Raw genomic sequence first — 26,945 nt, forward strand, 5'->3', positions numbered from 1 at the left:
TACAAAATAGCCATGTTTAATATCACTATAGTTGAAATATGAAATAGTTTGTATTTTTGGAAACACTATTTTTTTGTAAAGCAGTTTTAACAAAGACAGGCAGAACCATAGACTGTATATTTATTATTAATATTAAAGGTCTTTCGGCAGAACGTTCCTAGATCACGTCAGTAAAATACGTAATTCCCACAACAGACACACAGGGGCGCCAAACGCCTGTACATAATGGTCACACCTAATAATGACTCGCTGACCAATCAACCGGCATCAAACGTCTGCAACAACCAATCAACGTTCGCGCTTTGCCAACAGTCCAATTGGTGGCCTCGTCGCCTACGTGGGATGGGCTCTAGAATTACACCCTCTTCCTGGTTCCCAATGCTGTTTATGGATGCTAAATATCTTACATACAACAATATCAAACCAGTAAAAGTAGCCTATGTATTATACCTGCAGTTGAGAGTAACACCGTCGCGATGGGTTTGCTGACGATTTTAAAGAAGATGAAGCAAAAGGAGCGGGAGATGAGGCTGCTGATGTTGTATCCTGCAAGTAAAGACTTAGCTGTTACTAAAGTTAGCTTAGCTGGAAACAACAAAGCCTGTCACGTTACCAACGGCATTTTAACCATGATTTTAACAGTGTCTGTGTCAGTAACATTAAACCAGCTAGCTGCGACTTATATCCGTGTACGGTTAGATAAAAAAAAAAAAAACATAAGCTGTGTGCTTGTGAAGTTTTCGTGCTCTTTGAAGCTTCATGATGCTAACCTGCTAGCTAGCTGTTAAATTCTGGTAACTCTGCAAACTCTTGGTGAATTAGAAACAGTTAATTATTTAACAATGAGATATGTGTGAGAGTTTTGTCTTTGACCTGGCTCGTGCAGAGGTCTGGACAACGCGGGGAAGACGACCATCCTGAAGAAGTTTAATGGAGAAGACGTGAGCACCATCTCCCCGACGCTGGGCTTCAACATCAAAACACTGGAGCACCGAGGGTACGCGCGCACGTACACAGCTACAGTGGCTAGAATAGGTTTACACACCCATGATAAAGCAGATTAAAAAGAGGAATGGAAAAACATTTTTGGGAGATTGATCCTAATGCCTTAATTCAAAAAAAAAATTGAAAATCCAACCTTCTAAGGACACCAATTTTCTTTGTGAATGAATAATGTATTGTAAATAAATAAATGTTCTTCCTTAAAATAAAGGGGGCATAAGTATACACACACCTATGTTAGATTCCCATAGAGGCAGGCACATTTTTATTTTTAAAGGCCAGTTATTTCATGGATCCAGGCTACTATGCATCCTGATAAAGTTCCCTTGGCCTTTGGAATTAAAATAACCCCCCCAATCATGATCTCAGGTAGCTTAATAGCTGGTTTGTTTTGCATTGAGAGATTGTGGAAAGTTCCCCATGCCTATCTTTATGTATGGTGAAGAGTATGTGAAAATTGGTGTCCTTAAAAGGTTGGATTTTCCCCCAAAAAATTGAATTAAGGCATTAGTTACCATAGGAAACACGTAAAATGCTGCTTAAAAAAAGTATGCTGGCTGAATTACTTAATTGTTAGTATGTGGTATTGTGCATGCTGCCTCACTGTCACTGTCCCGGCTTACTGGGATACTTTAATAACTTTAATACGGTTAGTCACATTGCTTTTCCAACGTTGACAAGTCAGGATGTCTGCTCTGAAAAGCTAGGGCCAACATTTTCAGCACTGCGGCCTTCTCAAAACATTAAGTGCAATCAGTGCTTTGCATTTGTCTTACAGAAGGCCCTTATTCACTCAATATAACTAATGATTAGACATTGAACAATTTACATACAAACAGTGTACCCAGTTATGAAGTCCAGTATCCCCCACAGCCAAGTGAACTTACTTCAATAAGCAACTGAGAAAAAATAAACAGTGGTATTACTTTAGTAAAGTGTCAGTTATATGTTTATGTTCGTCTTACTCTTATGTACTCTCTACTATTGAAATCCTAGTTTGTCCCACATTGAGGCATTCATGTATTTTTCTAAGCCAGGATCCATTACCAGGCTGTATTTTTTCAGTTTTACTCCATATTCTCCCCTTTCTCTGTGTTTCCTAGGTTTAAATTGAATATTTGGGATGTCGGGGGTCAGAAGTCACTGCGTTCCTACTGGAGGAACTACTTTGAGAGCACAGATGGGCTGGTGTGGGTGGTGGACAGCGCAGACAGACTCAGACTGGAGGACTGCAGGCAGGAGCTCAGCTCGCTGCTGCTGGAGGAGGTACACACACACACACACACACAGTACAACACAACACATGTAGGTTTAATAGTTAATTGCATTTTTCATATTATTTTGGTGCTCCATACCATCTGTGGCTGTGTTCCATTCATTTTGTAGTCAGCTACGAAGAGACTGAATGATACCAAATTATCTTTTTACTCATCTACTGTTTGAAGCCTTATATCACAATGTTGTTCAATTACTATATCATTATTATATTAATATCTATGTCCAGAGGTTAGCTGGTGCAACACTGCTGGTGTTTGCCAACAAACAGGACTTACCAGGAGCCCTGTCAAAAGAGGCAATACGAGAGGTGAGATTAATTTTTTCAGTAATGTATCATTTTTATTTTCAATAAAACTGCTTTAAACTCGGTTGTAGTGTATTTATCCACAAACTACATCACAATGCATGTTTGTGTTTTCTTGCAGGCGTTGGCTCTGGATGAGATCAAAAGTCATCACTGGTGCATCATTGGATGCAGTGCGGTAACAGGAGAGAACTTGTTAGCTGGAGTGGACTGGCTATTGGATGATATCGCTGCAAGGATCTTCACCACGGACTGAGTGTGTGTGTGTGTGTGTGTGTGTGTGTGTGTGTGTGTGTGTGTGTGTGGTGTGTGTGTGTGTGTGTGTGTGTGTGTGTGTGTGTGTGTGTGTGTGTGTGTGTGTGTGTGTGTGTGTGTGTGTGTGTGTGTGTGTGTCTGAATGTTATACCGTTAACAGTAGCATTTTATGGTTGGTGAGCTTATTACATCTAGGTCTGAAGTATCCAAATATTAATCTGTTCCAGCTACTTTAAGTTCAGACATACAGATCTTTGCCATCTGGATCCATGTTTACAGGAGTCACTTCCTTTTGGTTTTTTAATATTGACAGTTGTAGGAAGATGTCAAAATTAAAGTAATTTGTATATTTGACATGAACCTGTAAGTTGATTCCCACTTAGTGCAGATTGTCACCTTGCTCAAATGTCCTAATAAATGTATATGCATACTGAAGAGTACCATCACTGTTGTTGACATTATTTGTAGAGGTGTGCTAAGACTTGACAGGGGAATGTCATGCATGAAAGGGCTGCTGCAGTCACCATATTCGTTTAATCTAAACACCAGATACATTCATGACTGAACACATTTCACTATGAAAAGTAGTTTACAGAACTCTTGTTAGATGAATCCAACACTCATAACCAGAGCAAGGTTAATTGCAAGTCAATGCATGTTCAAGGCAATGGGAGGTTTAGCCCTTCATTGACTTCATATTGGGACTTCAGAGGTTCCTGCAGGAGGGCTGTACACTGTGTGCACAATTAGGCAAGTGAGTATTTTTGATCTTGTCATTTTCATGCATATTTTCCAATTTCAAGCTATAGAAGCTTAAATGCCAACTTAAAACATCAGGTGATGTGTATTTAATGAGGGAGGGTTTGGCCTAAAGTGATCAACACCCTATGTCAAGGTGTGCATAATTATTAAGCTTCTTTACCTCAGATAAAATGGGCCAAAAAAAGATTTAAGACTTTGAAGAGTTATTGTAAAATGCCTTACAAAGGGATGCAGCACTCTTGAAGTATTAAAGATTGAGGCGTGATCACCGAAACAAACGTTTTGTTGCAAAGTCAAAAGGGTCGCAAGAAACGTGTGGAAAAAGACGCATATTAAATGCTTAAGACTTAAAATTAAACGTGAAGTTACCGTGGACCAGATGGATGGGCCCATAGCTGGATCTCTAATGAGCACAGACGCCAGCAAGGGGGAGGCAGGGTGCTGTATGGGCTGCTTTTATACATGTTGAAAATCAACTCTTAAAACTTGCTGCCAGTTTAGAAGAAACTTTCAAGCAATGGTACAGAAAAAAAAAGTCTGTATCCTTTAAGGCCATTATTTTTATGCAGGACAATGCTCCATCACATGCATCCAAGTATTCAAATGCATGGCTAGCCAGCAAAGGCTTTAAAGATGAGAATGACATGGCCCCCTTCTTCACCTGACCTTAAACCCCATAGAGAACTAGTGGGCCCTTAGACGTGAGATTTACAGTGAGGGTAGACAATACACTTCTTTGAACAGTATATGGGAAGCTCGCTGCTGCACCAATGGAAGGCTCATTAGTTTTTGAAGAGGGTGGCTATATTGGTCACTGAATATTTGACTGAAGTTTTTGTACGAGTTTTAAAATCATGAGAAAATTCTACAGTTCAAGTCATTTGTCAACTTAAAAGACCTTCAGTATATACAGCATTAGACCATACAAGCTGTTAAAATAATGCTTTATTTGAATTGCCCATAATCACTACAGTTCTGAATGAGACATGGCAAAAAAATAAACGAACTTTAGATAAGCCATCACAATGCATTCAACAGTTGGTACATTTATATCGTTTCACCATCCCTTGAGTGCTAGAGGAACCGCAGCAATCCAGTTGGCAGTGTAACATGGCGGATGGATCCAGCTCCCAGCCTCTGCAAAGACAGACTCCTTAGAAATGGGTGGCAAATGCTGCAGTGTTTAACTGAAGTCAGTTTTTATCAGAGGGAATACCAATCAGTCATGAATCTTCAGACTGGGGCGGTAATTAGAAACTCATCATTTAACAACATTTCAAAAGGTTTCTTAAAATAAATTCTTACCATATATCCCAATGCAGCAGATACAGACGGATTCTGCAGAGCAAAACACCTCATTAAAAAAAAAAGTGTAACACTACAATTAAGAAAACTCAATGTTGTCTAGTAATCAGAGGGGTAACCAATCAGTCATGAATCTTCAGACTGGGGCGGTAAAGAAACTCATCACTTAAACTCTGATATATTATACTCTAGTAAAACATTCCAATACTCACCAGCCGCAGTGAGCACAAGATAAAAGGCCATGTGATGACTTCATCCTGTCAGAAAAATTAAGGCATTTGAGTTTAAAACTAAGATTTACCCATTTAGCACTTTGCAATTACAAAATGCAATTCCTTTTTAATTCTTAGCGTTATTTTCGCTTCCAGCACAAGGTTCATAAATTACTGCAGCAAGTGTCAGTTTATGTACACAGTCCTTTCACACTGTCACCGACTGTTGCCGCTAAAGGCACTTTACAATTACAGCGAAGCTTTGCCCTCTTACATGAGGTTCTTTTTGACTGGGGAACACACTGCCAATAGAATATAGGTGTTTTTTTGTAATAGTTGCAGTGTGAATGTATGTTAAGCAAACATTTTAATTACATGCTTTGACATTTTACAAGTTGTAAGCCATGTAAAAGAATTTCTGGGATGGAATCAGAGGGTGTTTCAGTCATGCCCTCAGTCAGCACTCCTTCCTTCACAGCAGGTCACCTTACACCTGTGAGGGGGGGGGTACAGGGTCCTCAGTGCCATACTGAATCAGGAGGGGAGGCCAACTGGAGGAGTACGGGATGGCTGTGTTCATCCCGCGACTGGTGTCGTGGTTTTTCCCCATCATCATGTCCACTATCCCAGAAACTTACTCCATCATTTACCTGCAGCATTCCCAAGTGTCTGGTTCTTGTACTCAGGCCAACCCTGCAACAAGTAACGTGTTTGTCAATTCAGTTTGATGTGTTCAATTTACCATTTTTAAATCATTGTGTTATCAGAGGGGTAACCAATCAGTCATGAATTGTCAGACTGGGGCGGTAAGAAACTCATCACTTCTACATTTAACTAGAAAAGCATATTGAAAAGTTATCAAAAAGTTCAAACGAGACTGATCCAATACTCACCAACAATGAGCACACGATCAAGACCAATGAAGTGATGCCACACCTAAAAAAGATTTTCATAATTTGAAATGGACCAATGATTTGGAGTCCTGAATTCACATCACTCTACAATGTTGATGGGCTTCCTGGCTGTCATGTTTGGCTCTAAATATTACTGACACCAAACTATACCTTTGGTGAAAGGACCTGAATGGCAGGCCCCCCCCATCCCTCTCCCTAAAGGGACATTTATATAAAACTCATAAATTCCAGCCTACAACTTTTTTAAACCGGTCCTTTGTTTCATAAAATGTTTTATAGTAACTTTGTGCATTGTCAGTTTTAATAAATTTACTCCCATCATTTGCTTTGGAGTGTTGACACGTTCTGGTTTTACACAAGCTTATTGCAATTTTCTTCCCTAGAATCTGCAAAAATATTCTTATAGTTCCCTTGGAGTTACTGTAATACCATGTTACATGATATGAAGTTATACAAATTACAAGCCTAAGAACATGGGATTAAGCTTCAGGGATTAGTTAGTTTCAGTCATGCCCTCACAGCTAGCACTCCCTCTCCTTCAGGGCACCTTACACCTGGAAGGTGTAGGTAGCTGCTAGAACATACCTACTTGACACTGGTGTTCAGTGCACAGGTCAGAACGTTATTTTAACTCTGCTATAGTAAACAATCTTCATGACCACATCTTGTAACCTAACCTTTCACAAGTAGCTGGCTGATTCATTGCTGCCTGTGCAGTTTGCCAGTTCTGACATACCACAAATTACGGTTCTGCGGCTTACAGGGTAAGCAACAATAAGGGATTCCTGTATGCTGACAACCTTCAACTGATATTTAAGGTCATTCACAATCCCAGAAACATTTACCTGCAGCAGTCCCACGTGTGTAGTTTCCACTGCAGCCCAAAAGCATCAAACCTGCAACAAGACAAAGTTATTCAATCCAGTTTGATCGGTATGAATGACAACATTTAATGCCGTGCAATCAGAGGGGATACCAATCAGTCATGAATTCTCAGACTGGGGCGGTATTGAGAAACTCATCACCTGTACATAAATGAAAGTAACCACTGAAGTATCAAGATACCAACCTTGATTGTTTGGCGCTGACCACATCCTCAGTTAGACAATGTTAGACCCTAAAAGAAGAAGGAAATTTTTCAAGTGTTTTCCTAACGGTGTACAGAACTTCAGTTGAGGAATGTGATCAGCTTAATTTTTCAGTCCAACCAGAACCCTCCTTTAGGGAACCGAAGATCACTTTACACCTGAAAGCTAGTTCCAGGGTTCTCAGTGTCGTAGCGGGCCAACAGGGAGTCAAAGGCAAAATTGGAAACTTTTACCAAGTAGTAAGCGACTGAAGGTATACACTGCAGTCATCCTTTCACACTCCTAATTTTACAGAAGTTGTTTTGAAGTTACAACATACCTAGGTCACCAGGTTTCTTGATAGTTTCATCCAAAGGCAGCCCTAATGGGAAAGAAGAGACAGTTCTAGGAATCATAGCGCTACAGAAATCACTCTATGATGTTAAATTACACTAAACTACAAGTCTGACACAATCTAGTGTCACAACATGCATTGCCATCTGTTTCCATTCAGACTGTTGGTAACCCCAACAGGGCTTCCCCTTATTGCCAAGGTAACACCAGTGGGTTCACCTTCTCAGGTTCTGGCATTGAACCAAGGCGTAAGACATGTCAGAGTGTCATCATGAAGGAAATTGCCAGTTGAATTGCAAACTCTACTGCAGACCAGGTGGTCTGCATTAGCACATCACTGACATGACTGTAAATGCCAAAAGGCCTCACCTTTGTTGTGGAGTAGATGGCATCTCACAAATCAAGGTACCTGCAACAGAAGATATACGTCATGTCTGCACACAAAACTGTAGAAGTTTTCTCTCATTAACTGCAGACCTACACAGATGTCAGATATTCAGTTTCTCAACAGCAATTCAGACGAACGAGATTCCAAATATATCTCATCATTTTCAGCAGGTCTAGGAATAACTTTAGGCACTGTAGGAACTAGCGATTTAAATACTTTTCAGAAGGCGAGCATGCCGGCCCTTCAGACTCACCAGGGCAAGCCCCTTTGTTGAAGGCAGCAACTTCCATTATCAGGTAGGTACCTGCAAAAGATGACGCCGTCAGGTCCATGCCCAAAATTGGAAATTTCCAACTATCAACCTGTACTGATGTCAGATATTTTATTTCTCAACAGCAGTTCAGACGAACGAGATTCCAAATATATCTCATCATTTTCAGCAGGTCTGGGAATAGATACTGTGAATAGTGATTTCTTACCTGTGATGAAATGGCCTCTGCGTGCTTTGATGCAGTTACTGTAGAAAAAAAAGTTAATTTACTAAATTATTCAAAACCCTGATGTTAAAACAGAAAAGTTGGAATGCAGTTGCTCAGATGTTCGGGTCGTTTCACATTGGTTCAAAGTGAGCTAAGTTCATCATCATTGCAACTGCTCAACATTTATGTTAAAATGAAAATTACCATGAGGCTTCAATGGATGCTTCTTCAAGAATCCACATGTGGCTCTGCAAAATATTTTCAAATCAGTATGTGTTCAACAATAACCTGTGGCATATTTAGATTCTTATGTTTGATCAGGGCTTTGGTGACAAACTGCCATGTGACATTAGTCGTCCAGATGTTTATTGGGCATTACCCCATTTCATCTTTTCAAACAGTCAGAAACACCTTGCCTTTTACTCAACACATTCAAGACTTACATCTGGACTTTCCATGTGGCCTCTAGCTTTATCCTCAAACCCCCACCTACCAGAGAAACTTAAGTAAATCACAGGTGTACAAAAACAAATTCTAGGAGTTCAGCTATGGGTAATCAGATTAAAGGCTGACATCACTAGAATCAGGCATATGCTTGTCATCAATAATCATCATATGTATACCCCACTATTGAATATACTGTAAAGCAACATTTTACTCACCTCTGCAATTTGCAGCTCTTTTAGTGTAGTGAGAGGGCAGGGCAGATAAAACCTAAAAGGAATATCAATAATTAGCGATAAACTCGGGGGGGGGAGGATAATTTTAGCATTTTTACTTTAAAGGGCTAATCAGATACATAAACTAGCATCACAATAATCAGATATATGCTTGTCTTTATGAAAGGTCATCAGTTACAGCCCTTGTGGAATTGTAGTTTTCACTTCAGTCAAGCTCACCTGGTAAAGTTCTTCATCTTCAATTGGCATAGGTACACCTGATGGAGAACACTTCTAGTCAAGATCATTTCATTGTTTACCATTAAGAAATACAGTACTGTACCAACTGCTGTACTAGGTGGAGCTCATGCTACTCAGAATCTGGTAAAGAAGTTTCTTCAAAGGCTGATTCGGTAAGAGAGAGTTCAGAATCATCACTGCAACACTGAGCTCCTTGAGCCACAGAGCCAATTGATGGATGAGCGGCAACAGTGGCGTTGCTAAGCAACTACTGAACCAACTAAAAAGCCTAAACAAAATAAAAATGTAATTACCTATGTGGAGTTCACAAGTCCTCACGCCTGAAGACAAAAAAAAGTAATGAGTTTTTGGGTAACTTTATGAGCACTATACAAAAGTTACATGCTACTCAGAGTTTGAAAAAAATTTCCTCAAAGATGTTCAGTGAGAGAGTTCAAATAAAACATCACTGTAGCATGAGACTCCATGCTGACTAGCCTTAGTGTGAAGAGCTTACCTTTGCAGGAAATCGTTCCTGGTTCTTACACCACCTAGAAACCCAATAGAAATCATTGCTTTAGCGCACAGCAGCTAACATTAGCATTTCAAGCTACTAGCCAACACGTGACGGCTCCACACAACGTGTTCAGACCAAGAGTCTATTAGGTTTAAAACTAAGTGTCTCACATCAGAATAATTTAATGCAATCACAGTCATTCAGTACAGGTCTGTGTAATTATCATCATTGAGAGACACGGCTTGCATCACATCGAACTAGCAGCGGCCATTTCTGGAAAGGTCTATAACACGAGCTCAACTTGCGTTTCCCCAACAAATACTATACGCAGCATTTAGAAAGCATGTTGCCGTTTATGTTAACACTACTAATCAAATTAAATAAATATGTTTTACTACCGGATGGCTAAGGATTGCTGTGGTCGGTGCAGCAATGAAACGCTTACGTTACACACAAGATGGTAGCTAAAACAATGCAACTTGTAAAAATGTTGGAAAAGGAAAGCTCAGACGCAGATTAACTGCATTGTCAAAGCAACCCTTCTCCAATGTTCAGTCAGATAAAGTTATAATTTGCTATTTGCTAAGCTGCTAAGACGTAACTTGCGTTGTCTTACCTCGTACAGACCAGAGAAGGAAGTGGACGAGGAAACTGGTCCGTCAGGGTTTTATGTCCCGCCCGGAGGACTCCTCCCACCCGGAAAACTTACCGGGAAAACCACTCGAGTCTTTCATTACATTACATTACATTACATTACATTTAGAGTTGGACGAATTGAAGTTGGCAAAAACAACGGTTTTATTTATAATAAATTCAGTGTTTGTAGAGTGAGGAGTTTTAGCTGAAGATAATTTCAAGAAAAGTGGACAGTAGGCTATTTATTTTATTGCGTCATTTCCGTTAGAAAAGTATTTTTCACATCCACGCGGTGGTAGCAAAATTCCACATTCACAAGAAGAAATGAGTGGACTCCAAACTATGCTTTGAACATTTGTTTCAAGAAATGCACCAATACAGCAACACTATAAGAGGCATTAAGAACAAGAAGGCAATTAAGACTAGAATTAAGTTTGATTAGTTTTTCATGTACCGGTGATACATTTGACTTCATTTGCACTACACCACTCTTTTTCACTTTTATTTATTTTCTATATATATGTATTCTTTTTTTTTCTTTGAATATGCACCTCTGGTTTTGACTTTTGAATGTATACATACTGGCTATGAAACTGTTCTTTGTTTATAAAATAAAATAAAAAATAAAAAAATAGATTAACCATAGACTGTTAATATGAATTAATAATATCCTGTCTATGAGAGACTGACAGATTGCTAAACATTTTATTTCCATAAACCAATTTGAGATTTATTGACCACCATGCAGTGAAAAATAGTGTTAAAATATTTTTTTTTACTTTAATCTTTTATTTAAAATAATAGTCTCAACAATTTGAACTATGTTTTCTTTCTTTCGATTTTACATGCATTTCTTCTGTGCAAAATTATTCCAATTTTTTTTTTTTACTTCATATACGTCATGACGTTGACACATACACACACATACAGCAAGTATGTTGTTTTGTTTTAACTATATGTTTACGCAAGTTTAGCAGGTTAGAGCTTTACCATAATCATTAATTTGGTCATTTCTTTACGCCGCTCATGGTGTCATGGCAACAATGACGCTGACATTAGGTAACTCAAATCAAGACAGATCTATTCATACTGTCTTTATCCTGAAACATGAAAATACAACCAGTACAATAAATTAATTCTTTATTTACTCAGAAAAGTGCTTCTTGTTATGGTTCAAGACTTCAACAGCTTTGATTAGGATACAAAAACATCTTCTTTTTTTTTTAAATGAACACATTTTTCAGACAATCATTATGTACAAGTTGTCCCACCTATTCAGTCTGTAAGAATTCACTGGAGGTAATATCAAAACCATATACTGTACATGGTGGATGACAGGACATTACAGGTCGGTTTTAAACATGACATTGTTCATTCTAACAAGTCAACCAATCATTAATACATGGTTTAAACCTTCTGAATACCTTCTATCATGTCTTCCCGTCCCCGGATGGACGTTGACACTAACGTCATAGTCCTATTTTGACATTTAAAGTGCCAATGAGTGGTGTTTTAGACTACCAAGAGAAACGTGATGTGCAGCTACATTGGTAGCAATTTAAAGATATGCTGTTCACTATCACCATGTCAAAATACAAAGTAGCAGCTGTGTGTGTGGTGTGTGGTGTGTGTGTGTGTGTGTGTGTGTGTGTGTGTGTGTGTTGTGTGTGTGTGTGTGTGTGTGTGTGTGGTGTGTGTGTGTGTGTGTGTGTGTGTGTGTGTGCGCGTGTGTGTGTGTGCGTGTGTGTGTCCTCCTCTTCTTAACCACAACTGATTAGCTGTACAGCAATAAATTGCACTGATTAACATACAAGTAGGAATATCTCCAGAACCAAAGTCCACTAACAAATCATCGCAACATGTCTGACAGAAACATTCCCATTGGTTGCACATCAACACTTCAGTAGTTTCATAGTGCTAAACAAAAGGATAGAAAGATTATTTCTGCTTCAAGCTCATAATAGTGGACCGGATGTGAGGAGCTAAAATGTTAAGACATAATCCCAAATTAGCATCACAGTTGAAGGGAACCAGAAGCAGCTGAACTCAGTCACATAAAGACTGGGTGTTTCCAATATAAGCCAGTCCCATAGGCTTCACGGTAGAATCAGCAGATAAGAGAGATAAGTAATAGAAAGCAATAGATAAATAATTCATGTTTCGGAGGCCTACTGCATGACTCAAACACATCATGTTATGCGTAATGCCACATCACAACACGGTGCGTAATCCGGATTTGAACCAAATTTGATTTTATCGTCCATGTCGCTCTCCAGTTCTACAGGAACTCAGCTAACACCAAGCGGGACTGCGGTTTCTTCTTTGACGAAGGTGAAGAGGACGGCGGTGAGGATGACGTCACAGGTGTGAGCGTGACGCTGTAGACGTTGGTGATGAAGGCCTCCCAGCCGCGACGAAAGGCTCGGTCCAAGGCCTGATGGGAACAATATAGGGTAAAGGTTAGCAATAAGGTTGACCTCTAAATGACTGCTGAACCCTGCTGAGTCACTGAACCCTAATTTCTTAGGAAGTTTTCTGGAAAGAACTCGGTAGTTTATAAAAAAAAAAAATGGAGAATCTGTTCTGAGACTTAATTTAACACTCATGTTGTTCTCTGGTCAAATTTGACACATTTTCAGTTTTTTCATCACAAAAAAATGGGCCTTCAAAATAAGCTGAAAATGTCAACATTAGAAATATCAAACAACTTTGGAAAAAACATTAAAAAAGCAACCACTACATTGAAAAATTGACAAAAATGTCAGAAAATGCGCTAACTTTTATCATGGTTGACGGAAAGCCAACACAAGGGTTAAATAGAGTTTTGTTGCCTGTATTGATTTTTTTAAGTAGTTAAATTTATCAGTTTAAACCCAAGGTTTAAACAAGGTTTAAAGGTTTAAACCCGACTAACTATTCATTTTTTATTGGAAACTGTATTCTCCATTTATGTTAAATTGTTTGCTTCCTTGATGAGAAGGCTCACATTTTTGCATTTTTAGCTGACCTGCTGTGTACTGAGTAAAAGGCTCTTCAGTTTAATTTGTTTATTAATCCCCAGTGGGGAAATTTGTTAGTAATCACACCGAGGGCTGAAATACACACACACACACACACACATGCTCAGGACCCATACATGCACTAATGGAGAGATGTCAGAGTGAGTGGGCCGCCAGCTGAACCAGCGCCCTGAGCGGTTGGGGGGGGGGGGGGGGGGGGGTAACGGTGCCTTGCTCAACAGCACCTGACAGTGCCCAGGAGGTGAAGTGGCATCTCTCCAGCCACCGATCCACACTCCATACTTTTAGGTCCATGTGGGGACTTGAACCAGAGACCCTCCGGTTCCCAACCCAACCCCCTACGGACTGAGCTACTGCCACACCAGAAATTTGGAAATAGCTCATTGGAAATAAGTGAAAGTATACAAATTGATTATCTCTCTTGTTTATGCGAGTGGTGAAAAAGACACAGTTGTTTCCAGAGACCCTCCCAGGAAATTAAAGCCCTGTAAAATTATGTGTCGGCCAATAAAAATTGTTTAAGGATTTGACGATCCTGTGCATCATAAGCACAAAAAAAAAAGAAAAAGAAAAACTGATTTATAATGGAACCACCTGGTCAGGAACCACTGCTCCAAGCCTGTCGCTATAGTGACTGGTGATTTTATGCCATTCAAGAATATTGACCCAGCACTTACAGAGACTAGCAGCAACAGGAATTCTCATATATGTAGTCCATGCACAGTCGCTCTACTACATACAACAAATATTGTGCAAACTCAGAGGTGTGCATATGTTTTCATCAGATATACTAACCCGTTGTTGAGCTGATTGGTTAACAGCAGTGGAATGTTTTAATGGTGTGGGTCTAGTAGGCGGGTCAACACCTGCCATACTTCGTTCCATTGATCAAGGACACGATAAAGGAGGCTCAGGAATGTCACCTCTGTGCATGTGTTTCAGATGAAGCAGAACATTCTCTGGGAACACGTGAATCAGGTGAGGGGCATTTACACAGCCGCCCGGTTTGCTTGCACAGCTTAAAGCCCTTTAGCGAAACCTCTGTTTCTGCTTCATTTTTCAATTAAATGTGACGTGAAGGAAAAATCCTATCAGAGGAAGTTACCTAATGAGTTGGTGACATGCACCAGTGGCTGCTGGACCTTGACCCCGCTGGCAGCCGATTATTAAAGTGATAAATAGTCCAGTATGTGGTGGATGTTGAGGGAGAACTTTACTCCTCTGTTCCACAAATTCAGAGTACTCAGTTACGTAACCTTGTGGGGCTTAAAGTTTAACCAGGTGGGGTGACGCTGAATATGGCATTTATGTTAATGTAAGACACAGAGAGCCGAAGTTAATAAACATACATAAACGACATACGGCTCTCTCACCTTGCGATAATTCTTTGCCGTGTTCCTCTTCACCACCTTCTTCCCCTCCTCTTGTTCCCTTTTTGTCTCCCTCTCCTCCTCTTCCTCCTTCTTCCTGTCTCTGATCAGGACCTGGTCGTCCTCATCCTCCCGAACCGGGAAGTGAACAAGCGTGGGCTCCTTCCCCTTTCTTGCCTTGCCATCCTCTTCCTCCGTCTCATTCACTTCGATCGTTACCTCGGTGTCCTCCAGGACGGGTGGTTCAACGGGACTCTCTGTGCCCAGGCTGGGCCTCTCATCCCGGGCTGTGTCCTCCTCGGCTCGCCCCTCCTTCTGCTTCCTCCTGGAGCTTCTTCTCCAGCGGCTGCTGCGACGGCTGGGTTTCCTCTGGAGGAGAGTCTCCCCGTCGTCTTCCATCATCCCTTCATTGAGCTCAAACTCCTCGACTTCTTCCTTTTTGTCTGCCCCAGAGATGCGCACCTCACTTGGACTGGGGCTGCTCGTGACTCCCCCGTCTCTGTTGCTGTCCTCTGTCCAGTTGGATGTCTCCTCCACTTCTTTTCCCCTCACCTTCTCTCCTTCTCCAGGTGCCTCAGGCTCATCAAGGCGACCGTAGAAACCACTGGATTTGTCCAGAAACTTTGGGGCCCGGATGGAGCTCCGCGCAGAGCTTTTCCTCGAGTTCTTGCCAATTGTCATATTTCCTCTTTTCGTATTTTGTTCTTCTTTCACTCCTTTTGTTTTCGTGCTTCACAAAGTCCTTTTTTGGTCACCTCTAAAGATTAGGGGGCAAAAGAGAGATTAGAGATTGATGCTGTTACATAACACTGCCCTCACCTCTACTCTTTGAGTCTCACACACACACAAACACACACACACACACACACACACACACACACACACACACACACACACACACACACACACACAAATAAAATTTAAGAAACGTGGAACAAAATGCAATGAAATGAGACCACAGATGAACGATAACGTGTCATGGGAATGTGTGACGGTCAGCATGTGTAAATGCTGTTGTAAATGTTACGCACTAAACAGTATCTGCCTTTCAATCACATGAGGGTTATGAAACTAGTTTTGTTCCAGTGTGATTGAGCGATTTGTGTGTGTGTATGTGTGTGTGTGTGTGTGTGTGTGTGTGTGTGTGTGTGTGTGTGGTGTGTGTGTGTGTGTGTGTGTCAGTGTTATCAGGGCTGTAATGATAATTAGCTAAACACACAATGTTCCTAAAACTGGAGACAAACACACACACACACACATGTGCACACAGACTCAGACTTTGGCACCAGTTTAACCAGTTAGATCCTGTACAGATGTTAAAATCAATGACTTCATATTGACTTTCACTAGGTGCTGAAGTCAGCCTGACTGTTGGCTTGTTCTCTGCAAAGGGTTGTTGGATCAAATTCACTAATTTTGAAAAATATGACAGAAAGAAAGAGGGAGGGGGGGGATTTTCAGTGTAACAGCAGGTTTTTTCCAACAAGGGTAAAACACCTGTGACATCACTGACCGGGTTGTCGCCAACCGATAAAAGGAGAAAAAATAAAAAAGCAAACAGAGGGTGAAGATGACAACAAATAGGAAAGTCAAAGGAGACATCTAAAATGACATGACACAAGAATGTACGAAAAAATCTGACCAACAGGACTGAAAAGAGGAAATGAACATCCTGCCATTAATTGTTAGAAGAAAGAGAGCTGTGACTTCTTTTCTTACATAAACTAACTTATTGACCCATGGCAATTACTCTTAAAAGAATTTCGTAGTGTAGCAATAAGCAAAATGCAGAAACTCTTAGATGAGTGAGAGATGCAAGTCTTACCTGATGTCTTGCGCTTGTCTCCTCTGTCTTTCTGTGTGTATGTGTGTGTGTTTGTGAGCACCGGTGAGCAATACCTCCTGTGTGTTTGTGTGTGTCTGAGTGAAAGACTGAGCTCAGGATACTCCCCTCACACACACACAGCGTCACACAGCCACCCTGCCCCAACCTGCAGTTCTGTCGTCACCAGGGCAAACACACACACGCAAAAAAAGAGCACATACACAAGCAGCAAAGTCCTCTCACTCACAAGGACTCTTTGTCTCTCTTTTCTTCAGACTCTTTCTACTTAACCGCATCTCTTCTTTACATCCCTAAACACACATTGACTAGATTGTAACTTACACAGGCCTATGAGCGCGTGCCTATACACACATTCGTCGAGGCCTACTGAAAAACTGCCCTAATATTTCCGCTCACAAAACACCCTTCCACCAGAACAAACAATCGATTCTGATATCGGCAGCTATCAATCATTAACCGCGACTGTCCTCAGCTGTCACCGAGAAACCTGCAGAGTACAGATGGGACTTTCAATTCAGCTTCAACCTCAAAGGCTAAGCGTTTTTTTTATATATATATATATATATATATATATATATATATATATATATACACATACACATACACATACACATACACACACACTATGTATGTATGTACAGTACAGGCCAAAAGTTTGGAGCTCATCAAGAGAATGCCAAGATTGTGCAAAGCAGTAATCAGAGCAAAGGGTGGCTGTTAGGTCAGATTTATCTCCCAAATACTTTCCAAACAAATGCCATTTGTGTGTTTTGTGCTAAAATGCTAGCATATAGCTTAGCATCAACATGTTAGCATTTATCTCAAAGAAACACTGGGTATAGCCTCTTAGAGCTGCTAGCATGGCTGAAGACATAGTCTGGCTTTTCAACTGTAAAATATCCCACTCAGTACATAACTTGGTTACTATTCTCATTGAAGGGATCATCCTTAGTAAAAATGGTTGCCTATATTAAAACACAAATATCACGCTGTCTTTTACCTCCAAATATCAATATCAGCTTCAAAAATTCAGCAGGCCTATTGGTTGGGCTCTAACCAACATATCTGTATAATCTGTCATCAGCTGGTCATTTAAGCGCGCGCACACACACACACACACACACACACACACGGTAAAATTATATGATCTCAGTCTTTCAAAGGTTTTTCTCAGTTTAAGGGCATTTCAATAGGCTAATGGGGTTTGGGATTAAAGAGCATGGACGTGAGTACCTTTAACTTTATTATCCAAAATAACAAAACAACAAAACAGATAGCATTCATGAGATTTAAAAAAAATGTTTTGTTTGGAGGCATAGTGTGACCCAAGTTCAAAATGGCTGCCTCCAAAACAAGCTCGTTTTCCTTCTCTTCATTTCCAAAACAGTATCTCTCTCCTGATTAGCCGCTGCTATACCCTGATGCGTGTGTAAAGATTAAACGGATTAGTTTAGGTCACTGAATGTTATCTTACTGTTTGGATGGTAAACACTGTGTCTAGGTGGGACAGGGAGTGGGAGCTGCTCAGCTGTGTGTGTGTGTGTTGGGTAATTGTCTCCTATTTCCTTTAGTCAGTTTTGGGATGCATAACGTTCACACACCTTCTTGTACATGCATACACATGCAACCTGTGAGGACACGCCAACATCACAAGGACACACACAGACACACACACACAGACACAGACACACACACACAAAATGGAGTGTTATTAGTGTTAGTTAAAGCAATACTATATAACTTTTCTATTTTCGGTCCCCCTACAGGTTGTCTCGTTGGAATTGGTCGCGCGTTCATGACTCAACCAACTCCTCCTCGTCTGTTACAGGCTGGAACACTGTTTGTTATGGTTCGTGGTGCCGGTTGGCGCGGTTTGTTTTTGTTGCCGTTAGTAGACCCTGGTCTACCTACAGAGGCCATGGTTTTTTACAGTGTGTTTTGGGGACAGGCAGCTTGCGCCATAGTGGGGATGTTGTAGCCTAAAAACCGGGTGATATTGCTCAGAGCACCTTTAAGGGTAAAAACAAGACAGTGTAGATGATGATAAAGGGTACAGGAATGACATTACTTTCTAACGGTACAATAAGTCTTGCCCAGTGGTTCCTAAAGTGGGGTTCTGGAGTCCTTGAAGGGAATATTATTTTTTCAATATAATTCCATTCATAAGTATCACAATGATAGAATATACAGCTATTTTGGGCACAGGTTTCTAAAGTTTTTGGGAACCACTGGTCTAACCAACAGGTGTGCGTGTGAGTGAGTGAGTGACTGAATTATTTTGGATCAAAAGATGGTGTGCAACTATGACTTCAGCTCCTGTTAATCATCTCCGAGTGCACCTCTATCGGCCAAGCCCTGTGCGAGTGTGTGTTGGGTGGTGAGGTAGACTCTCACCTTAAGAACACTCCATATATAGTCACCCATAGGCGACTTCCCTGCAGAGAGGGTGTAACAGCTGTCAATCACATAGGTCTGTAAAAGCCTCATCTGTGTGTGAGGGCAGAGAATCCCCGCCCATGTGGGTAATTATTGTTGGACGCTGGAAGCAGGTTGCCATGGTCACCATGGAGCAGGGATAGGGTTTTGCAACTGTAGTCAGTGTGTGGTGTAATCTGACAAAATCAGGAAAACAAAAAAAAAGATAGAATTAGAGATGTTAGTGGGAACATAAAGAGGCAGACGACCGCCTCTGATAAAAGGCACAGACATGATGCATGACACATCTGTAAAGTGTGACACTGGTAAGTATTACCTGATACATTCAGAACAGATGTGCTTTTGGCTGCGTTTCAAATCACTTTAGGCAGTCAGTCGAGACAGTCATTCAACTTCTCCGTCAGGTCAGCCTTTCTGAAACTAGTCGGTATCAGAATACAAAATGTCTTACGAGCGAAAAAGCCTTAAAAGACATGGAAGGGACAACAACAGCCAAGTGTAAGCAAAGATTTCACATGGTCATATTTCATCTGCGGCAAAGAAAGACACTTATTATACAGCATTAGAGCTCTTTCAGCAAACTCCTCCTAAACAATGATCCCATATCACCACATATAGTCAATAGAAGACCCACAATTCTTTTCTTTTTTTGAAGTTAGAGAGCAATGTTAAAAACCATTTAAATATAAGCGTGAAACACTGAAGTTTAAAAAAAGACTACAATACAATAAATATTTTACATGATCTAGGTTTATTTTCAAGGCCAAGGACAGACATTATCACATGGTACAATGTAAAGAACAATATTCTTACAGTAATAAATACATAATACACCAGTAGAGAATTGACTTACAGGTAGAGCTGGGCAATATATTGATATTATATCAACGTCGTGATATGACACTAGATATCGTCTTAGATTTTGGATATTGTAATAATAATAATAATAATAATACATTTTATTTAACAGCGCCTTTCTAACACTCAAGGACGCTTTACAGAGAATAAAAGACAGATATAGGGAACATAAAAGTGTAAGTAGTAATAACAAAACAGATAAAACAAAAAACAAAACAAACAAAACAAACAAACAAAACAAAACAGGAACAGTTTATTTACAGATAAGCGAGCTGGAACAGATGGGTACAGATTGTAATATGGCATAAGTGTTTTAAAGGCTGCATTACAGTAAAGTTATGTCATATTTTGAACTCACCAGATTGTTCTGTTATTTGCTTTTACCCACTTAGTCATTATATCCACATTACTGGGGTAAATATTTGGTGAAAGCACCAATAGTCAACACTACAACATTGTTGCAGTATCGATAGAGGTTTTTGGTCAAAAATATAGTGAGATTTGATTTTCTCCATATTGCCCAGCCCTATTTACAGGCACTAATTACACGTAAGCGGGCACAAGCTGTTTTTACAGTATCATACAACAGTAGCTCCTTTGAGCTATACTTTTATTTTGCTCTTAATTTGTCCAACTTCTGAGGAAGTCATGGAAGATAATCAAGCACAGCTCGAGTACTTCAATTTATATTTGAAGCCTTTTTTTCTTCTTCCAAGTATACTGTTGAAACACTGCTACTGTAAAGTACCAGGGCTTCTCTGCCTTTTAAAGGCAAATTCAAGTCTTTTCCTTGTCATCAGAGTATGGAAATGTAACAGGGTTTTCTATTTGCTTATTGCATAAGGAATGTCTATGAGTTTAAGTAGTGTTGTTCCCTTATTCAGGGCTTTTACATGGATTCCCTAAGCCTTATGTTTTTAAAAAGCATCACTAAAAATACACATTAAAATGCTGACTAGAACTAGCTGATATGATACTTTTGAAAACCAGCCTTTTGCACTCTGAGCTTTAACACTAAAGCTACTCCGGGGGTGGAACTATTGCTTCTCTGTATTTGTTGTGGTCTCTGTTGCAGCCCAGTGTTGCCAAGTTGCACCACTTGTTTGTGCATGAGAGCATAATAAATACAAGGCAACCAATATTGAGCATTTTTCTTAATTAAGTTTGTGAGTTTTGTGAATAAATTCTCCACTTTAAAAAATAAAAATCTTCGCTCCACAATACTATTACACTGACACGAATTGCAGAAATTTTAATTTGACAGGTTGTTTAAATATTATTATCATGCCTATGATGGTGACTGAATAAAAAAACTAAAAAACATCTATATGGCTGAATATGGACTCACAGACACTAATCACGCAAAAATAGAATCCATGCATGAGTAAAGTGCTCCATTGCATCTGTATCAAGATGTTAGCGGCTGCCCTGATGAAGCTGGTTACAGATCAGATCCAAGCAGCAAAGGAAACAGAGACAGGAGGCTGGAGCAATAACAACATCTGAGTGCCATTAGGAATGCTCACAGGATTTAAACTGAGCATGTGGATTGCTACAAATGATGCAACTGTGGACGTCTGTAATAAGATGCATCCTTCCTCCAGCGTTAAGGATATCCTACTGTTGGTGTAACCGCATGGCTTTACAAAATTTAACACTGGCGCCCCCGTCAGGCAATTGTTTAAACTCCAGACTCCACTTCCACTTTACTGCTGGCCAAACACACCCAACACACTGAGAACACCCTGATACACACACGAACGTACAACACGCACTCAATATATACACACACGTATATTTACTACCTGACACAAAAAATAGACCAGATACATTTGTATCAAACGTGTACACAACGTGTGTGTGTTCCTCAGACCTCCACTGCACGGTCTGAACCCAGTCCCTGAGCCTGCAGAGCCTCCTCCCTCTTCATCTTGGGTTTCTCTGTCCGTGTGTGCCACACCAGCACCTAAAAATCACACACACACAACATAAATAGACATAACATTATGCAAATAGTCTATCTGAAATTTACATCAGAAAACTTCTCTAAACTATAATATATGACAAAGGCTCTTCTTTTTTCAGCCACACACACACAGCCACACACAGAGCCAGCCACACACAGAGCCACACACACACAGCCACACACAGAGCCACACACAGAGCCACACACACAGCCACCACACAGCCACACACACAGCCACTCACACAGCCACTCACACAGCCACTCACACAGCCACACACACACACAGTTTCACTCCTACTTTAGAGCAGTTGTCCGCTTTAGGCTCCAGTTCGTCCATGGTAACCAATCCCTGAAGGAAGCTGCTCTCCAGGAAGCCCATTGGTGCTTCTCCGTCAAAACAAGCCTCTGGATTGGCCAGGACAAGTTTGAGGGATACAGCGAAGCCGGCCATGTCCATCGGGAAGGGGCGACTGGGACGCCAGCCGGTATGGAAGCGAACCACCTTCAAAGAATCATCAAAAACACAAATACAACAATCTTAAACAAACTCATCCTTTTTGTTGTTTGTAATTTGGTTAATAAATTCCTTGTTTTCTAAACTGGAGCAAAACACAAGCTTGTCAGCATTATTCGTCCCAAGCACCTACCTTTCCTCCTTCAACCACGGGCCTCTCATATTTCATCCCTCCAACCAGTCCCACCGGCCACACCGACACTCGCTGGGTACTCCTCATCTGACACAAGACAAGAGGACATTTGTTTTTCCTTCTTTAATCGCGGCCCATTTCAAAACGGATACTTCCACAGCTGTAGACTTTGCAGACGTCAGTAAAAACACATTCACACTCCAACCCTCACCTCTTCAAATATCTGCAGGCTGTACGTGTTATCGTCATCAGCAAAATAAACCGCTCCCTGCTGGCTGTCTCCTCCTGGCTGAGCCCTTCCGTCCTCTCTGAGCCACCGTAGACCCTCGTTCCTCTGCTCAACTCCACGGGGTTTCAGCCAGCTGGGGTCACCCTGAGGTGGAGAGTGAGTATTCAGACCCAACAGCTAATAACACTTTTTTTGTAAATACAAAAATGAGGAAAAACCACATTGCAAGACAATGTGATTGATTCAAACCTAAGAAGACAAAAATATGTAGATGGACTGGTTTGATTTTTGTCTCCAGAGATGGCTGCCATGTCTCCACCTACCTCCTGCAGTTTGCGGTCCTTGGCGGTGGGCATGTGCAGGTGTGTGTAGGTCAGGCCACTCTTCACCAGGAGGTCAGTTACTAGTGGCGTTTTGTGCGGCGAGTCCTCCACCACAATCCAGTGGAGCTGTGGAACATGGAGGAAGGTCTGGGACAGACGAGTCAGCTCAGCCTTCTGCACCAGCCTGACAAGGACAGGCAGAAATTAGAGAAACCGTGTATTTGCGTGTGTGAAAGAAAAATAGACAGTAACAGAGGACGACGGAAGTGAGGTATGCGAGTGAGCAGGAAGTGAGGTAAGGAAACCGGCCTCCCTGGCCTACCTTGCGTATGTTGGGGTGATGACAAAGATGGTGGGCCTGGCTGGTTGTTTCTGTGGTTGCTTGGTCGCATCTGACTTCCTCATCTGCTCCTGAAGACGGTGCAGCTCCCCCCGCAGCCGAGATATGGTACGGTCTTTAGGCAAGTCATGCTCTGAGCAGTCGCAGCGCTGACCTGCAAAGGGTTCGACAGACACGACAGTTTAAAAGTACAAAAGCAAAAAAGGGATTTCCCTGCTTGTAAAACTCAGACACACTCACTGCTGTGATTGTTTGTTTCATTTTGTGTGTTTGTTAACCTCTCTTGCGTAACTAAAAAGGTCCCATGACATGGGGCTCTTTGGATGCTTTTATATAGACCTTAGTGGTCCTAAGTAGCAAGGTTTCCTCCCCTTTCTCGGCTTTGCCTGCCCAGAGAATTTGGCCCACCCATGAGAGAGAGACTCATGGTATTAGGTGACCACTAAGGTCTATATAAAAGAAACTTTAGATACAGTATTAGGGGACCACTAAGGTCTATATAAAAGAGACTTCAGATACAGTATTAGGGGACCACTAAGGTCTCTATAAAAGAGACTTCAGATACAGTATTAGGGGACCACTAAGGTCTATATAAAAGAGACTTAGTGGTCCCCTAATACTGTATCTGAAGTCTCTTTTATATAGACCTTAGTGGTCCCCTAATACTGTATCTGAAGTCTCTTTATATAGACCTTAGTGGTCCCCTAATACTGTGTCTAAAGTCTCTTTATATAGACCTTAGTGGTCCCCTAATACTGTATCTGAAGTCTCTTTTATATAGACCATAGTGGTCCCCTAATACTGTATCTGAAGTCTCTTTTATATAGACCTTAGTGGTCCCCTAATACTGTATCTGAAGTCTCTTTTATATAGACCTTAGTGGTCCCCTAATACTGTATCTGAAATCTCTTTTATATAGACCTTAGTGGTCCCCTAATACTGTATCTGAAGTCTCTTTTATATAGACCTTAGTGGTCCCCTAATACTGTATCTAAAGTTTCTTTTATATAGACCTTAGTGGTCACCTAATACCATGAGTCTCTCTCTCATGGGTGGGCCAAATTCTCTGGGCAGGCAAAGCCGAGAAAGGGGAGGAAACCTTGCTACTTAGGACCTCATTAAGGGCAAGAGTCCAGATCGGCCCATCTGAGCTTTCCTTATCTCAAAGGCAGAGAGGCAGGCCATTTCTAGCCACTGGGGGGCCATAGGCCAGGGGACCTTTAAGACCAGCCATATTACTATTTACTCTACCTAACAAGGACCACAATGAAATTACTTGTACCCTTAAAACGTTTTTATCCTAAGCATTCCTTATTGTATGTCAGGACAGAGGGATGACCATGTCTACCTTTATTATCTAAAACACACTATTATACTGATGGACCTTGCTAGACCTATTTTACAGCATGTGTCATAGTAGGAAAATCCCAGGGGTTATCTAATAGCATTTAAGATAGCTGCATTCTACTTAGAGGAAGCCCTGGTGATGTCCATGCTTGCTTACTGGAATAGCTTTCTGGGACACTTAATGGCACTGAGACATACATTTCACCTGTGCTTTCATTACCATGACAGGTCAAAATGTCTGCTGTGTAAACAAACAAAAAAAAGGTCCATTGAGAATGTTTGGTGACCACTTACCAAGCTGCATCAGTGCATAGACGAGGCCCAGGAGGGAGACCATGAAGTAGAGCACAAACACAGTCTTCAGCTTCAGCTTCATCCTCGTTGCCATGGTATCCTAACCAGTTGCAAGGATGACAATATGAGCCATTGAAAGCATCACTTGTCACAAAGCATTACTACAAGGGTTTTTGATATATGTATTTTTTAAATTCTTATCGGTTGTTGTTTTGTCTCGTGGCTGTGGAGATTGTAACTGAGGATCTTAACGTGTCTATGTGGTACTAATCTGAACCAAAATTCAGTTTCTCAACGGCCAGTAAATATTTCACTAACTAACTAACTAACTAACTAACTAAGAGGGAAAGCATTCAGTTTTAATCCAGCATTTTTCGGAGGCTTACAGTAAAACCGGATGGTGTACGCTATTCATGAGAAGGTCGAGTAATATGAATATGCTTTATCAAAAAAAAGTCTGGCAATTGGTTTTAACAGAAAAATTACGATTAGTTTTGTCCATGTACTTACCAAAGGCTGGAAATTGTTAAAGACAGAAGCGGTAGAGTCGAGTTACGACCTTCCCCTTTTATGTCATCTTGATGTTAGCAGAGACCCCTCAGGGCATCACAGCAACCATTCATTCGGCTAGCTAACAGCTCAGCTAGGGCATTTTGATTTTTTGCAGCAGCAATGCAATGTACCAACAACTTCCGGTTTAAGTGCTACAACGCTTAGGAGTCCCCTCAGAACGTGTGCAATCAAACGTAGTTCCACATGAATCCTGCACACTCGCCAGTTGTTCAAAAAGGATGGCTAATGTAATATGCATACTTTGTTTTAGAGGGCAAGTAAAAAAACCTGTTAGTGCTTCCCCTAGTATAAATCATGAAAACGTAAGGAGTTTTTTTATTTTATTTAACCGTTGAGGTTAAAAACCTCTTTTTCAAGGGAGTCCTGGCCAAGAGGCAGGCAAAAACACAATCAATTACATTTATAAAAGTTATACAACACAGATAGTTAAAAACATTTATAATGTAAACAGGTCATTTCAGGCTCTCTCAATCTGGATTTAAAAGCATTTAAAGAAATATAATATAATAATATTATGACCGTGGGAGGCCATTTTCCACCGAGAATATACATTGTTTGAGATAAAAAAGATTAAGGCCCTCCATGAAAAAATCATCAATCTGGCATAACAAACAATTGAAAGCGGGTAAAAAAAAAAACCTCTCTATTGGAAGACAGTGGTGGAGGCGGGAATTATTTTTATTGAAGATGTGTTCATGACATTTCAAACAGATAATGACTAGGTAACATCCCCAAGGAAGAGTTTTGGAAATATCTTCAGCTGAGAAGCCGTATAATGTCTACACAAAGAAAATCCCCCCTAACATCTTATACAGTGATATAGGAAAGATTTCAGGGCAGCCGGCTGGTTAAGGGCGGCACATCTAGATTTCATGGATCTTATGCGACAGGAAGCAAGATGCAAGACTAAAATGATTGAATTCAGATATATGCTGGAGATGTGAAAGAAGCATAGGCACATTGATGCATATGTTGTATGAATGTCGAGCAGACTTGATACAGAACCCTGCACTCTGTGTATCAGGCATAACACCAGCAGGGTTAGGCCTGTCAGTTCATCAGACTATATGGTGCAGACTGGCCCTTACTACAGGTTGTAGAATTGTGCTAAGGCTTTGGAAAACAAAAAATAGCATCCCTTTCAATGAAGGGTGTGGGAAAAATGACACTCTTTTCCTGCAATGGCAGCTGATAGCAAAGGGAGAAACAGATTTAAAGCAGGGTTGTGACTTTGTGATTGGCCCTTGCCAGTTGTGTATGATTCTGATTGGTTTAGCAGGAAGGTGAACGCCTCCAACAGCTGATTTGAGTTAGGGAGAGCATT

At 40.8% G+C, this 26,945-nt stretch overlaps 2 protein-coding genes and 8 non-coding genes across 13 annotated transcripts; 1 reads left to right on the forward strand and 9 right to left on the reverse strand.

Moving 5' to 3' along the window:
• Positions 1–299: 299 nt before the first annotated feature.
• Positions 300–18,084, forward strand: arl2 (ADP-ribosylation factor-like 2). 3 transcript variants are annotated; one of them, XM_032544339.1, is made up of 6 exons: positions 300–541; positions 887–997; positions 2,106–2,268; positions 2,507–2,587; positions 2,706–2,846; positions 18,063–18,084. In XM_032544339.1, exons 1-5 carry the CDS (start codon positions 477–479, stop codon positions 2,838–2,840), a joined length of 555 nt encoding a protein of 184 aa, XP_032400230.1. In that variant the 5' UTR covers positions 300–476; the 3' UTR covers positions 2,841–2,846; positions 18,063–18,084. The 3 variants fall into 3 exon arrangements, with proteins under 3 accessions (XP_032400230.1, XP_032400231.1, XP_032400233.1); XM_032544340.1 differs by lacking the exon at positions 18,063–18,084 and adding an exon at positions 2,978–3,177 and having other exon boundaries at positions 2,706–2,850; XM_032544342.1 differs by lacking the exon at positions 18,063–18,084 and adding an exon at positions 2,968–3,177 and having other exon boundaries at positions 2,706–2,840.
• b3gat3 (beta-1,3-glucuronyltransferase 3 (glucuronosyltransferase I)) lies at positions 2,932–25,782 on the reverse strand. 2 transcript variants are annotated; one of them, XM_032544329.1, is made up of 9 exons: positions 25,559–25,782; positions 25,049–25,148; positions 23,390–23,561; positions 23,068–23,251; positions 22,727–22,888; positions 22,516–22,602; positions 22,167–22,370; positions 21,757–21,868; positions 2,932–2,977 (listed from the first exon to the last, which is right to left on the reverse strand). In XM_032544329.1, exons 2-8 carry the CDS (start codon positions 25,140–25,142, stop codon positions 21,770–21,772), a joined length of 1,002 nt encoding a protein of 333 aa, XP_032400220.1. In that variant the 5' UTR covers positions 25,143–25,148; positions 25,559–25,782; the 3' UTR covers positions 2,932–2,977; positions 21,757–21,769. The 2 variants fall into 2 exon arrangements, with proteins under 2 accessions (XP_032400220.1, XP_032400219.1); XM_032544328.1 differs by lacking the exon at positions 2,932–2,977 and having other exon boundaries at positions 20,609–21,868; positions 25,049–25,156; positions 25,559–25,741.
• LOC116669557 (small nucleolar RNA SNORD31) lies at positions 4,799–4,873 on the reverse strand. Its single transcript, XR_004326811.1, has one exon. It is a non-coding gene; the product is annotated as a small nucleolar RNA SNORD31 (small nucleolar RNA).
• On the reverse strand, positions 5,007–5,079 carry LOC116669555 (small nucleolar RNA SNORD31). The gene has a single exon (XR_004326809.1). It is a non-coding gene; the product is annotated as a small nucleolar RNA SNORD31 (small nucleolar RNA).
• On the reverse strand, positions 5,878–5,947 carry LOC116669553 (small nucleolar RNA SNORD31). The gene has a single exon (XR_004326807.1). It is a non-coding gene; the product is annotated as a small nucleolar RNA SNORD31 (small nucleolar RNA).
• LOC116669554 (small nucleolar RNA SNORD31) lies at positions 6,990–7,065 on the reverse strand. The gene has a single exon (XR_004326808.1). It is a non-coding gene; the product is annotated as a small nucleolar RNA SNORD31 (small nucleolar RNA).
• Positions 7,605–7,731, reverse strand: LOC116669558 (small nucleolar RNA SNORD22). The gene has a single exon (XR_004326812.1). It is a non-coding gene; the product is annotated as a small nucleolar RNA SNORD22 (small nucleolar RNA).
• Positions 7,937–8,006, reverse strand: LOC116669551 (small nucleolar RNA SNORD30). The gene has a single exon (XR_004326805.1). It is a non-coding gene; the product is annotated as a small nucleolar RNA SNORD30 (small nucleolar RNA).
• On the reverse strand, positions 8,210–8,279 carry LOC116669552 (small nucleolar RNA SNORD30). The gene has a single exon (XR_004326806.1). It is a non-coding gene; the product is annotated as a small nucleolar RNA SNORD30 (small nucleolar RNA).
• LOC116669550 (small nucleolar RNA SNORD29) lies at positions 8,429–8,492 on the reverse strand. Its single transcript, XR_004326804.1, has one exon. It is a non-coding gene; the product is annotated as a small nucleolar RNA SNORD29 (small nucleolar RNA).
• Positions 25,783–26,945: the final 1,163 nt, after the last annotated feature.

The sequence above is a fragment of the Etheostoma spectabile genome, chromosome 19 (genome assembly GCF_008692095.1).
Source record: "Etheostoma spectabile isolate EspeVRDwgs_2016 chromosome 19, UIUC_Espe_1.0, whole genome shotgun sequence".
Classification (NCBI taxonomy): Eukaryota; Metazoa; Chordata; class Actinopteri; order Perciformes; family Percidae; genus Etheostoma; species Etheostoma spectabile.

Bases quoted from the DNA above. Each gene is read 5' to 3' on its own strand.
- b3gat3 (XM_032544329.1), bottom strand. From the start codon at position 25,142: ATGGCAACGAGGATGAAGCTGAAGCTGAAGACTGTGTTTGTGCTCTAC. The intron at 23,252-23,389 runs GTAGGCCAGGGA...TGTCCTTGTCAG, and splicing joins ATCACCCCAACATACGCAAG to GCTGGTGCAGAAGGCTGAGC. The intron at 22,603-22,726 runs GTGAGGGTTGGA...GTCTTGTGTCAG, and splicing joins GCCTGCAGATATTTGAAGAG to ATGAGGAGTACCCAGCGAGT.
- arl2 (XM_032544339.1), top strand. From the start codon at position 477: ATGGGTTTGCTGACGATTTTAAAGAAGATGAAGCAAAAGGAGCGGGAG. The intron at 998-2,105 runs GTACGCGCGCAC...TGTGTTTCCTAG, and splicing joins AAAACACTGGAGCACCGAGG to GTTTAAATTGAATATTTGGG. The intron at 2,269-2,506 runs GTACACACACAC...ATCTATGTCCAG, and splicing joins GCTCGCTGCTGCTGGAGGAG to AGGTTAGCTGGTGCAACACT.